General features: G+C 34.2%; 1 protein-coding gene across 2 annotated transcripts in view; it reads left to right on the top strand.

Moving 5' to 3' along the window:
• UXS1 (UDP-glucuronate decarboxylase 1) overlaps positions 1-13,035 on the top strand; it is a 144,770-nt gene that overhangs the window by 48,251 nt on the left and 83,484 nt on the right. Inside the window, exons 2-4 of one of the 2 annotated variants that reach the window (XM_051984301.1) lie at positions 9,975-10,005; positions 11,405-11,453; positions 12,605-12,648. In XM_051984301.1, coding sequence (XP_051840261.1) covers positions 9,975-10,005; positions 11,405-11,453; positions 12,605-12,648 — 124 coding nt within the window. The remainder of the gene's footprint in view (positions 1-9,974; positions 10,006-11,404; positions 11,454-12,604; positions 12,649-13,035) is intronic. The other variant, XM_051984302.1, reaches the window with a different exon arrangement.

Genomic DNA, 13,035 nt, shown 5'->3' on the forward strand with positions numbered 1-13,035 from the left:
TGAGTCATGGAAGGGACTACCGTACACTGATAGCCTAAGATTGACCCTTTGTATAAATATTTTATGAGTTTCTGCCATTTAAAAAAAACTTTTATCTTTTTGGAGAAGAGAGGAAAAGAAGGGTTTGTGTAAATCTAAGTTCTGGTATTTTTTTTAATCTCTGTAATGTGTGCATAGTAGGTACTTAAATATGTGATTGAAATAGTCAAAGCTATTTTCATAAAGTGGGCTTCTTCAGCCTGTTTTTACCTGGAATACTCTTCATGGTAGGCCACTGATCTACTTTTGGTTATGATATCTAAATGTATTGAATGATAATTAGTCTTCCTGGATTTGTCTTTATTGTGACCTGAACTCTTAAAGAGCAAATTGGGAATGGCATAGGTTTCTGACTCCTTGGATTGGCTTGCGTTTGCCTGAACTGATTTTATATTCATATCAAGCTGAACAGACATTTGACTTGCTATATTCAGTCTTCTGTGATACTTCCATACATTTTGCTTCATCTCCTTAATCTCCCTCTCCCCCCAGAAATGTTCTTTATTAAATCAGTCATTCATTAAGTGCCCATTATGTTAGATATTGTTCTGGGTACTGGGAATTAAGAGATAAAAATAATTGCTTTTATCTCCAGAAGTTTGTAGGGGAAGCAACCTAAATACAGATAAATAAATGTAAAATATATATGAAGTAAATACAAATAATTTTTATGGTCGGGTTGGGTGCTAGCAAGCAGGAAGATCAAAATTGGTCTCCTGTAGGGAGTTAAGGATGTTAAGTTTTCTTGAAAACCCTTAGGATGCTAGTGATTCTAAGAAGTAGAGGGATAATGGAGCATATTTCAGGTATTAGGAGATAAATCTCTTTGACTAAAGCATGTTAGAAAGCTTTTCCAGATGAGAGGGAGAAGTGGCCTAAGGTGGCATCTGTGCCAGGGATGTTCTAGAGACTGAATCTGTAAGACTGGGTAACTGATTGTGGTAGATGAAGGAGAGGAAAGAGCACAGGATTGTTTTGAGAGCAATCTGCTAGTGGCTGCTGGGGATCTAATTCTGACCAGCAGAGTAGATCCCTTCATGTGAGAGGATGATAATGATACAAGGAGACTGAACGAGTTGCATTCTCTGACCTCTCTTCTTTCCTCTTGCCTCCAATTTATTTCATTCCCAATTTACAAGTAACATCTGCACCAGTAAAGACTGAATTGCAATTCCTTCAAATGTGTTATGATTCACAGCTATTGGGGCTTTCAGAGAACCAACCTGCCCCTTAATGGTACAGTCTTCTTTAACCCTGTACAGACTTTCTGGATTTTGCACTTTGGTGTGGTCCTTAACACAGGATGATTCAGCTTGCAAACTTAGGTGACTGAAAAAATAGTAAAATCCTCAACAGAAATAAATAAGAAGATTAGGATAAAGGTGGAGTTTTAGGAAAAGATGAGATCTATTTTGTATGTGATTAATTTAAAATGCCTGTGAGACATAAAGTAGATATATATCCAGCAATAAATTATGAAATGAAACTGAAGCTCAAGAGAAAAACATGATCCAGAAATTAAACTAAAAGTCACATAAATAATAAAAGAGATGGAGCTGGATTTGAACCCAGGTCTTCTAACTCTAACACAATTAGGTGCATATTGGATAGAGCACTGGGCTGGCAAATAGGAAGACTCTTTTTCCTGAGTTCATATCTGGCCTCAGACATTAGCTATGAGGCTTTGGGCAAGTCACTTAATTCTGTTTGCTTCAGTTTCCTCAAGAATGAATTTGAGAAGGAAATGGCAAACTACTCCAGTATCTTTGTCAAGAAAATTCCAAATGAGGTCTTAGAGAATTGAACAACAGCTTCTAACTCTTGGGTTCTCTTTCCATTGTTATCATTCAATAACAATAATTTAGATATTATGATATTTGAATCCCATCATTTTTTAGCTTCTTAAATTAACATAACCAATCCTATAAAGTTTAAATCTTCTCATATTTACTTATTTTATTACAAAAGGAAACCACAGCACAGAAGTTGAAGTCATTTTAAACTTAAGTAATAAGTCATTTATCACAAATGATGTATACCCTTAGAAATATTTAGTGTCTTAATTTCAGAATTGCAGTTTTTATTCATATGGTATGGACAATTTTCAAAGGTGATAGAAAAAGATGTGAAATGACAATGACAAAGATAGAATAGAAAAAAATATGAAGAAATATATTTTGTATTTGTAGACTTTTCTGACCCTTGAAGAAGTTGCTTAAACTTTGTGAAATCATGTGGCTTTTGGTTTCAGAGACCAGACCACCTGATTCTCAGCATTTACTAGCTTTGTAAAGAAACCTGCCAAGTCATCTATAAAATGGGGATAATAGTATAACATATCTCTCAAGACTGTTTTGAATATCAAATGAGATGATGCAAATAACTATTACTACTGCTACTTCTGAAGGGAAAGCTAAAAGCTTTTGCTAAGGTGATTTCTGCTATGAGTCACCCAGGGATCTTGATTCTATTCCACATTGATGGCCCAAAGAACAAGAAGTATTCCTGTGGGACTCATCCCAGAATAACAGGGTTGAAATGGGAGTACATTACTAGGATGGAACACAGTTGAAGCAAAGTACAAGCATCCTTTTTCTTATATTCTCAAAGCAGTGTTACAGGAAGCACTTTGGTTCAATTTGAATGATTTGATTTAGATTTGAATTGATTTGATAGAATTGTTTGATTTTAATTAGATAATTTCTGAGATCACTTCCCATGTTAAGATTCTATAATCCTATCTCCTGAATCATAGCAGTAGTCTTCTGTTTGATCTTCTTGCCTTAAGTTTCTCCCTACTCCATTCTATCCTTCACCTAGGAACCAAAATTATTTCCCTAAAGTACAAGCCTGAACATGTCACTCCCCTTCTCTATAAACTTCAGTGGCTTTCCACTATCTCTGGGATCAGTTCTTAAAATCTTGTTTTAGCACTAAAAGCTTTTTACAATCTGATTTCATCATCCTTTTCACTTTTGTCACACATTTCCTCCTTTCCTTCTCCTCACTCCAGTATAATCAGATTGATCTTTCTGCTGTTCATCAGACATTCCATTCCCATCTCCCTTTTCTGTGCTATTGCATTAAATTTCCCCCATATTTAGAATATATCCCTTTTGACATTTGTCTCTTAGAATCCTAACTTCAAAACTTATTTCAAGAGCTATCACATTCCATGCTCTGTAAATCAGCTTGTCTTTTTTTTTTTTTTTTTTTTTTTTTTTTTTGGTCCCTATGTATGTACATGTTGTTTCCCTGATTGAATTTAAGTTCCCTAGGGACAGGGAATATTTCACTTGTTTCCCTACCCCACCACCCCACCCCCATCCCCTTCCTAATTCCTAGTCCTGCCTCTACCTGGCCTCAAAATAGGAGCTTAATAACTGCTGGTTGATTGATAGTTGAGATAATCTTTTATCAGATAGGAGCTTTGGACCAAGTAACTTTTAAGGTCTGTTCCAAAGCTGAAGCTCTCTGTGATATACTTTATTTGTCCTCTTGACATGCCTAGAAAATTCTTGGCATGCTTTTGCCACATACTTCCAAGTGAGTACAAATTAAAAATTGACATCATCCCAGTCTATTTTACAGAGATTTAATATACAAAGAATCTTTGATTTTCATGCATTTAGGGAATTGTAGTAGATAATGGCCTAGGGACTTGCCTGAAAAACAGAGGTTAAGAGAACTTGCAACATAGTAAGTATTAGATAGATAAATGGATGGGTGATGGATACATAGATGAATGGATAGATGCAGAGAGAGATGAATGCATGGATGCAGAGAGAGGATGAAGTGGGTTCTTATTATGTGCCAGGCACTAAGTACATAACACAAACGGAAATGGCAATACAAGAGGCAAGATTTGATCCTAGAATTTTCAGTCAACTATAACACATATTAAGCATCTACTAGATGCTAGATACTGCATTAAGCACTGAGGATACAAAGAAAAAACAAACTATTGTTCCTATCCCTCATAGAGCTCTCATTCTAGTGAGAGAAATACTATTTAAATATCTGTGTGCATACAAGTTACATACAATATACATTCTAATATGGAACAGATAATACATATGGGAAGGTGGGGAGACTTAGATATTTTGACCTGGGAAGCCTCAAGGATTGGGAAATGGACCCTTAGAGGAATGACTTGAAACCATGTTGGTATTGATTTGATATGGTGACTAGAGCAAAAGATAGAAAATGGATGGGGCAGGGTGGACATGAAGACTATGTGGAAAATTCTACTTCCCATAGTTTTATGTAGTTACAGTAACAACTTTTAGAAAGAACAGGCTTAAAAATAATGAAATGCTAATTGAGAAAAGCATGAAGAAGTTTGCATAAATTACCAATATATTCACCCAAATTCCAAGATTTGAGGAACTCTAATACTCTGGTGCTTAAATCTCCAAGAAGGTGTAAATATGTTCATTCAAAGCATAGATAACTTTGGGAATCACAGATCTATAGCATTAAGGACAGTGGAGATTACTTACTACTTGTAGGGTAATATTTTTTATTCAGTAATTCTTTCGGATATCTTCCTCCTTTTACTTTCCTACTATCCTGCTTTCTCTTATTGATATCCCTCCCCCCTATCTCCCCCACCCCCAAAGACACAAACCCCAAACCAAACCAAAAAAAAAAAAAAAAACCCACAACATTATGCATCCTAAAATAATTTTGTGAAAATGTTAATGGGTGTTAGTAAATACTTTATTTAATCTTTAAAAATGGAAAATTTAATGAGTTTCTGGTAAACTAATTAGAGCTTTGTTGTCTAGTTTCAAGTATCTTAAGGATGAAATATATTCATCCTCAAAATATGGGGCATGTCAAATGATCACAGTCAGCCCTATATATACTACCTCCAAATTACATTTGGGATTCAATATGGAAATTCTGACATTTCCTACTCTGTGGTCATAATTCTTGATTAGTGAGTTGAGTAGATAAGCAAACTCAGGTAATGTACTTTACATGGTATCTTATCCCACTTCACACTAGCAACTGTGTTACCCCTTCCCTGCTCTCACACCAGCCTTCCTACAATCCTACATCCCCATTTACCATCTTCACTGGAATCTTTAATGATGTACCATTGCCTTTATTTTTGCAAGGATCTTGTCAGCTGACTGTCTATGGCTCTACTCACCATTTTGGAGATGTGCTATATCTAAATATATAGCTTTATCTATATATTGTCTAGCTTTAGCTACTTTTCTCCTATGTTTTTTTCCTTAGTAGAAGGTATTCTTGTTGAGAAAAGTTACTAGCTTTTGTAGCCCTAAAACTTAGTACTATGTATAATACAAAATAAGTCTTTAATAAATACTTTTTAAAAAATTATTCATTTGGGGGCAGCTAGGTGTCACAGTGGTTAGAGCACCAGCCCTGAAATCAGGAGAACCTGAGTTCAAATTTGGTCAGACAATTAACTCTTCCTAGCTGTTATATCTTAAGTGACTAGCAAATCACTTAACTCTAGTTACCTCAGCAAAAAAAAAATACATTAATTCTTTTGCTCACTTGGCTAAATTTAATTTTTAACCCTTTAAGTTTTATTCATTTTTATTTTATTTTTCCCTGAACTTAGTAAATGCCAAATAAAATTAACATTTCCATATAGATTATAGAGTAGAAGAAAATGGTACTTTTAGGTTGTGAATTTCCATTACCCAGAGTTTGTTTTTCTTTTATAATATATAACAAATTTATTGTGTAAAAGTGTTTTATTTTTCCAAATTTATCAAAGATAGTGTTCAAAAATATTTAGCTTTGCAAAACCTTGTGTTCCAAATTTTTCTCCCTCTTTCCTCCCTTCCCCCTTCCAATATAGGTTAAAAATGCGCAGTTCTTCTAAACATATTTCCATATTCATCATGCTGTGCAAGAAAAATCAGATCAAAAGGGAAAAGAAATATGAGAAAGAAAAACAAACAATCAATCAACAACAAAGGAGGAAAAAGGTGAAAATACTATGCTTTGATCCACATTCAGTCTCCCTGGTTCTCTCTCCGGATGTAGAAATCTCTATCACAAATCTATTGCAATTGCCTTGAAACATCTCATTGTTGAAATGAGCCAAGTTCATCATAATTGATTATTACATAATCTTGTAGTTATTGTATGTAATGTTCTCTTGGTTCTGCTTGCTTGACTTAGCATCAGTTCATGTAAGTCCTTCCAGGCTTTTCATCATTTCTTATAGAACAATAATATTCCTTAACATTCATGTACCATAACTTATTCAGCCATTTCCCAACTGATGGGCATCCACTCAATTTTTAATTCTTTGCCATTATAAAAAGACCCACTACAAACATTTTTGCACATGTGGGTCCTTTTCCTATTATGATCTCTTTGTGATACAGACCCAGTAGAGATACTGCTGGATCAAAAGGTATGCAAAGTTTGATAGTCCATTGGGCTATTATTCACCAGAAGGGAGGGATCATTTCACAACTCTACCAACAATGCATCAGTATCCTAGTTTTCTCACATCCTCTCCAATGTTTATCATTATCTTTTCCTGTCATCTTAACCAATGTGAGAGATATGAAGTAGTTCGGTTTTCTTTTTTGTTGAGAGTGGAGACTATTCCCTTTCTTCCTTTCTCTGCTCCTCTTGTGATAGGAAAAAAAGCAAAAAAGCCTTGCAACAAATGTGCATTGTCAAGCAAAATAATTTTTTGTGTTATCCATGATCAAGAAATGCAAGTCTCATTCTGCACCTTAATTCTACCTGTCTGCCAGGAGTTGGATAGCATGATTCTCTATCAGTCCTTTAGAATTATGCTTTTTCATTAATTTATTAGAGTGGTTGGTTTTTTTTTTTTTTTTTAACAATGATATTTATTTTATAAATTATCTTCTTAGTTCTATTCATCTCACTCTGTGTCATACAGGTTTTTCCAGGTTGCTCTGACACCATTCTTTTTGCTATTTTTTTATAGCATATAAACTATTCCTAGTTGCTGGATACTTGACTTGTTAATCAATCCTCCTTTAAAAAAAAAAAAAATCAGAGAAATTTTTTTAAATGTTAGGATATCATCTAACTACTCTGAATTTCAATTTGAAATTTTCCAAAAAAAGCAAATGATTTAAAGTCTTTAAACTAGCATCTTACCATTGGGTATATATAGTAAAGAAGTTAAAGACAAATGAGGATATATCATAATATCCCTAGCAGTACTCTTGTAGCCAAGAAATAGAAACAAAATGATGACCTGTTGATTGGGTATGACTAAAATAACTATCTGAATGCAATAGAATAAGATTAAGTAATTTTTGAGCAAGATTATAAAAAGAACATTAGATGTAATGATTTACAGCAATATACATTAAAAACTTACTAAAAGGAAGTTGAACTCTGTGTAACAGAAAAGCCAGTGAAGATTCTAGAAAAGAGATAACAAAATATGACTCTTTCCTCATTTACTAGGACAAGGAGGAACATGTATTGTGTGTGTGTGTGTGTGTGTGTGTGTGTGTGTGTGTGTGTGTGTGTATACATACACTGCTAGGCAGGACTTCTGTGTGGAGTATCTTTGCCTAATTATTTTTCTTTGTCATAGAGGGGGAGCAGATATGGGTAGAAAATCACTAACAAAAACAAAAGGCTGACTAATAAGATATTATTTTAAAATGTAACATATGTACCAAACTGTCTTAAATTAACTCTGTTCTTCAGTGAAAAAGGGAAATTCTAACCCAGGAGTGAACAAAACTCCACAAAAGTATAATGCATAAGGAAATTAAGAGACTCAACAGATGCCCCAAAAGATATATGCAAAAATAAAAGTATCTAATATTAGGTTGTTATGTAAGGGTAATCTTAACAACCTAGGCGTAGGCGTAAGCGAATAATAATTTATAAAAGTTTTTTTCCCACTAAACCTCCTACCCCCTTACTAAATTTTATTGCTTCTGACAAACCCCCAAAACCGGATGATAGGCCTTTAGCATGGTAATTAAGTACCGAGGAGAAATAGGTAGAGATACCCAGAGACTTCATTCATTAACTCATCTTCTGTCTCTTCCCATTCCCACCATTGTTCTCCTTTTTTTCCTGATGTTATCCATCCCTTCCAAGAAAAGTATCCCTTTGGATTTTACCAAGCACGTACCTTTCCTTCTTAACCAGGGCAGAGCATCAAGGCTGCCTCTTTAGGTACACACCTTGGGAGCAGTCACTTGTAGTTTTCTTTTTCTTCTTTAAAATATATAATAAGATGATGGTTCTCTCTGGGAGAAGGTAGGTTTCTTGAGGAGGTTTTCTTGGAGGCAGCCTTAGTATCAGTTCAGATCAATAATTACCCCAAATGCAGCCAGCTGGTAAAAATACAAATATTTATTTCCTCCTTCCAAAATAGCCCGGTTGGTTGAGAGGCCTATCTCTCTGCTTGGTTCCAAGAGCTCTCTCCAAATGTCTCCAAATCCAAAGGTTTTATCCTTCAGCCTCTGCCTCTGCTTTCTTCAGTCTCCAGAGCCAGCACCACATTGAATCTGTCTCTGAGAGAGCCTTCTCAATCTTCACTGAACTCTCGACTCGTAGCTTCTTCTGACTTGACGCTCTTCTCTTCATGTAATTTGGCTGAATTCTGTCCTAGAGCCTCTGTCTGTTTCTTTTATAAGACAGAGAGGGATTATGGATTTTCTCCTATAGTGCTCTCTGGCCCTAAGAGCTCCAAGGGAGGTGTGAATTCACAAAGTTACAAAGTTTACTTTGTGAATCTCTCATACTTGTGAACTCCAATGAATAAAGGTGTAAACACAAGCATTGTATTAATTAGTTCTACTTAGTACCTTGTTTCAGGTTCTGGCCCAAAATATCTTGTAAGATCAGATCAATAATCTATCAACTCTAATGAGTTAGCAGTTTGTAAAGATTCCAACAGTCACTGGAGTCTGAGAGTCTGAATTCAGATCCTACTGATTCTCACTATGTGTAGCTTGACATTACTGGGCCTTCGTTTTCTCATAAATGACATGAGAGAATTGGCATGGATTTTTGGCTAGATCCTTCCTGGCTCTGTTTTTAAATGTTTTCTTGCTAGCTCCCAGGCAGGAATGTTTTGTTTTTCTAATTTGCATTTTACTCATCTTCCCAGGATTAGTCATCTATCACAAATGCTCACCTGAGTTAAGTTGAAAAGATCTTCTTAAGCTGAAAAACATTTTAAAAACCATCTTATCCAACTCAGTAATTTTTACAGATGTAGAATCTGTGACTCAGAAATAAAATGACAAAGGCAGCTCAAGTGCTGTAATGGTTCAGAAATGCTGAACCCCGAGTCAAGAAGATTTAAGTTCAAAACCAGGTTTAGATATTTCTTAGCTGTATGATCCTGAGCAAGTCACTTAACCTATATATCTCAGTTTCTTCAATTGTAAACTGATGATAATAATAACACCTACCTCCTAAAATTGTTGTGAGGAACAAAGGAGATGATATTTGCAAAGGGCTTAGCACAGTGCCTAGTATATTATAGGCATTTAATAAATGTTTATTCCCCTCTTTTCCCCTTGCCTAAGGCCACTCAACTAATAAACGGCAGAGCTGGTTTTGAGCCCAAGTTCTGACTCTAAAATCTACAATCTTTCTACTGTACCAGCTGCCTGCCTTGATTTATTTAATGTACAAGAATCTAGTTTGTTGTATCATTAAAATCATGTCTTTATTGTAAATAATTTTAGCCAACCATGTGATATCATGATATTGTGATATATATATCATTTATACATGATAAATGATATAAATAATATGTGATGAGGATAATTTGTAGCTAAACAGTAGGCTATATACTATAGTTTTCTGTGTGAATTTGTTTAAATGTTAGTTTTCTTGAAATTTTGCCTTTTAATTCTTTACTAAAAATGATAAATATTATATATTTTAATGATTTTTTCCCTTTTTTTTTCTAGCAGCTGTTTGGGGCAACTTTGTAAACATGAGGTAATTAATTCACTTGAATATCTACTGTGCAATTGTGTTTTATAATTAATTTTCCAACTAAATATTTTATAGATTTGCTGAAGAAAACTTTTATCTTAGATAGGATTCTCAGTATCTAAGCTGTCTTCTCCTGTGTCAGTTGGTATCCAGCTAGTTCCTAACTTCAATAAAACAAGATCAAAAATACATCACCAGAAACAGGCAGAATGAGTGCTTTCTTTAAAAAGCCTGTTGGGGGGGTCAGTAGGATGAAGTGTAGAGCTGATATAAACTTTTTAATTGGCATTTAGAATATAGATTCTATGTTTAAGAAGGAAGAACAACTGAAGTGTTTTTGTTTTTTTTCTTCCCAAAATCCACTTCATTGATTTAAAAGGCCTTTGAAAAGTCTGAATTTGTGGAGAGAAAAGGGGGGAGAAAGGAAGTAGAGAGATCTAAAATTGCTTAAATTGAATCTCGTTAGTGCCCCAAGTCATATGAGCAAATTCTTGATATATGCAATGATAATACTATTTATCCAGTTTATATTACTGTGTACACTTTTACTGTTGATGTAGTGTTTTAGTTAATTAATAGGCTATTTACAGAGCTTATATGATTATGTATGTGTGCCCTTGCATATATGTGTATTTAGGGAGGGAAAATTATGTTTTGTTATTTAAAACATATTTTAGGTTTTCCCAGAAAGCCATTTTAACTTAAGTTAAAAGGAAATTCTCATTACCATGTTTCTTTCTTGATTTTTGAATTCAAGGGAGGGTGGTCACCATATTTTACTATTGCTATTTGTAGTGATAGTGTAAAAGTCTCCAAAGACAAGAGTATTCCTTTTTCTTTTTTACTCTTTACCTCCCAAGGTCTTTTTATTTTTTTGTTATTTTGACCAAAAGATTTTTCCAAAGTGGATGGGGGAAATGTTGATCTGATTTCTACCACTGTGGCATATGTATGTTTCATCAACAAAGAGGCTTCTGTGTGTCTAGGTGTGGTGTATGCTGATCCCATGTAAAGGAGCTCTGTTATGCTACTTGAAAGGGTTCCATTTTGTCTTGGATGCCCAAGAAAGTTCCCTAGTATACAGAGTCCACACCCTTAATATAATGAAGGGTCCCATACCTTTTTACTTTTTAAATTTATTTTTAGGAAGTTTTGCTTCTTAACTTTTAAATCTTAGTTTTGAGAGTAATATGGAAATGAGATTACTTAGATTAGGTTAAAAACTTCTCAATTAGGGTGACTGGAGCCTATATTTACAAAAATGGCACAAATGAATATTAGGGAACGTCTAAATTTTATAATATTTTATTTGTCTATGATAATCAATTTATGCTAAAATAGTTGTTCAAAGTCATGAAATTATTCAACTGACCTCAATTTTATATCCTTTTTTCCTCCATAGGTCTCTACAGGAAAATGGAGAACAGAAAATTGAAAATAAGATAGAAGAGGTTAGTTTACTTTCTTTATTCCTTTGATAACAGAATCATAGATTTTTTTAGCTGGAAAGAAATTCAAAGGTCATCTGATGCTGTTTGATTTTTACCACTGAGGACCAATGAAGATATCTTCATTGGGATGGGAGCTGATGATACATGATGGTTTTGTTTGTTTTGTTTTTTTCTAATTCTTACTATTATATTACAAATGACATTTCCACTTAATTTGATTTTAAATACAGGTTTTTATTATTTTTAATTAACTCAAGGAAAATTTAATTCATCATCATTCAGTGATATCATTCTTAGGCAACAAGTGGGAGAAATTGAGGAGAGAAAGAGGAAAAAATAGAATGAAGAGGTGAAGAAAAAGAAGAAAGGAATAAAAGAAAAAAGAGGATAAGGAGAAAAAAGAAAAGAAAAAATACAAATAAGAATGACTTTAGTTAGCTTTCTTGTTTGGTGGACAAGCCAAAGCATCTGTTATACAGAAACTACAAGTACATATTGTTACATTTAAAAAACAAATTTGTGTTTAAAAAAAAAAATTGCCAGAATTCCCTTATAAAGGATCAAGTTGGGTAGGTGAGCATCATTTTTTTTTTTTTTAAGATTGGTTTGAGGCTCAAATGAAAGTAAAAACAATACAAAACAAATAACTTCTGGAAGACCATGAATTGTGCTGACTCACCCCCAAGATTTTACGCTTCATAACACAATACATGCTGGAGGAACAACTTCTCAGTTACTGAATCAAATTGGCTGCACAAACAAAATGTTGATCGTTTGTAAGCCAAAATAGGAAAAAAGTTGCTTTATTAAGAAAAAGATATGAATGGTTCCTGTTTGTTTGGTTTTGATCCGAAATTCCCCTTTACTGATCCTGATGGTGACTAGATACAGATATTATCTTCTACCCAAACCCTAGGCATCTCAAGGAGTAGAAGCACCATATGCCTGCCCCTTATTGTTTAGAGTAACAGCTGAATCCAAGTTGTAGTACATTTAGATTTCAGACTTAAAATGAACAGTGGGAAATAATGTTAAACTTCTGTGTTATGTTTGCAAGACATTTATGCCTACTTATAAAAGAGCAGTCTGTGTGTTTCAGGGGTGGAGAAAGGTCTTGAGTTCTTTAAAATTTATTTCTGTCCCTGTCGTAGGCTGTTGCACCATTGAGAGAGAAAATTAGAGACTTGGAAAAAAGGTAAGTAAATTTCTATAAAATATATTTAAGACAATAGAATTACAATTTGATAATATTGGAGATGTTCGAGTAGACAATTACTAGAAAGGTATCTAGTATAAACTCATCAGTTAAGTATCACTTAGTATATGTGGATAAATCATTTGAGTAAGTCTCTCTTTGTGTGGCTGTGTGTGTATGTGTATATGTGTGCACACAAACAACCAGGAGTCTGAAATTTAACAAAAAATGGCCAAAAAAAGTAATTTGTTGAAAGAGCTAAATTGTTAAATTATGAGTATATGTTTGTATGGGGGGAGAGGGGGATGTAGGGAGAAGGAAAGGATAATTAATAGTAGTAGCAAACCTTTCTGTACCACTTCCTATGCACTGTATTAACTGCTTTAT

This window comes from Antechinus flavipes, chromosome 3, assembly GCF_016432865.1.
Source record: "Antechinus flavipes isolate AdamAnt ecotype Samford, QLD, Australia chromosome 3, AdamAnt_v2, whole genome shotgun sequence".
NCBI lineage: Eukaryota > Metazoa > Chordata > Mammalia > Dasyuromorphia > Dasyuridae > Antechinus > Antechinus flavipes.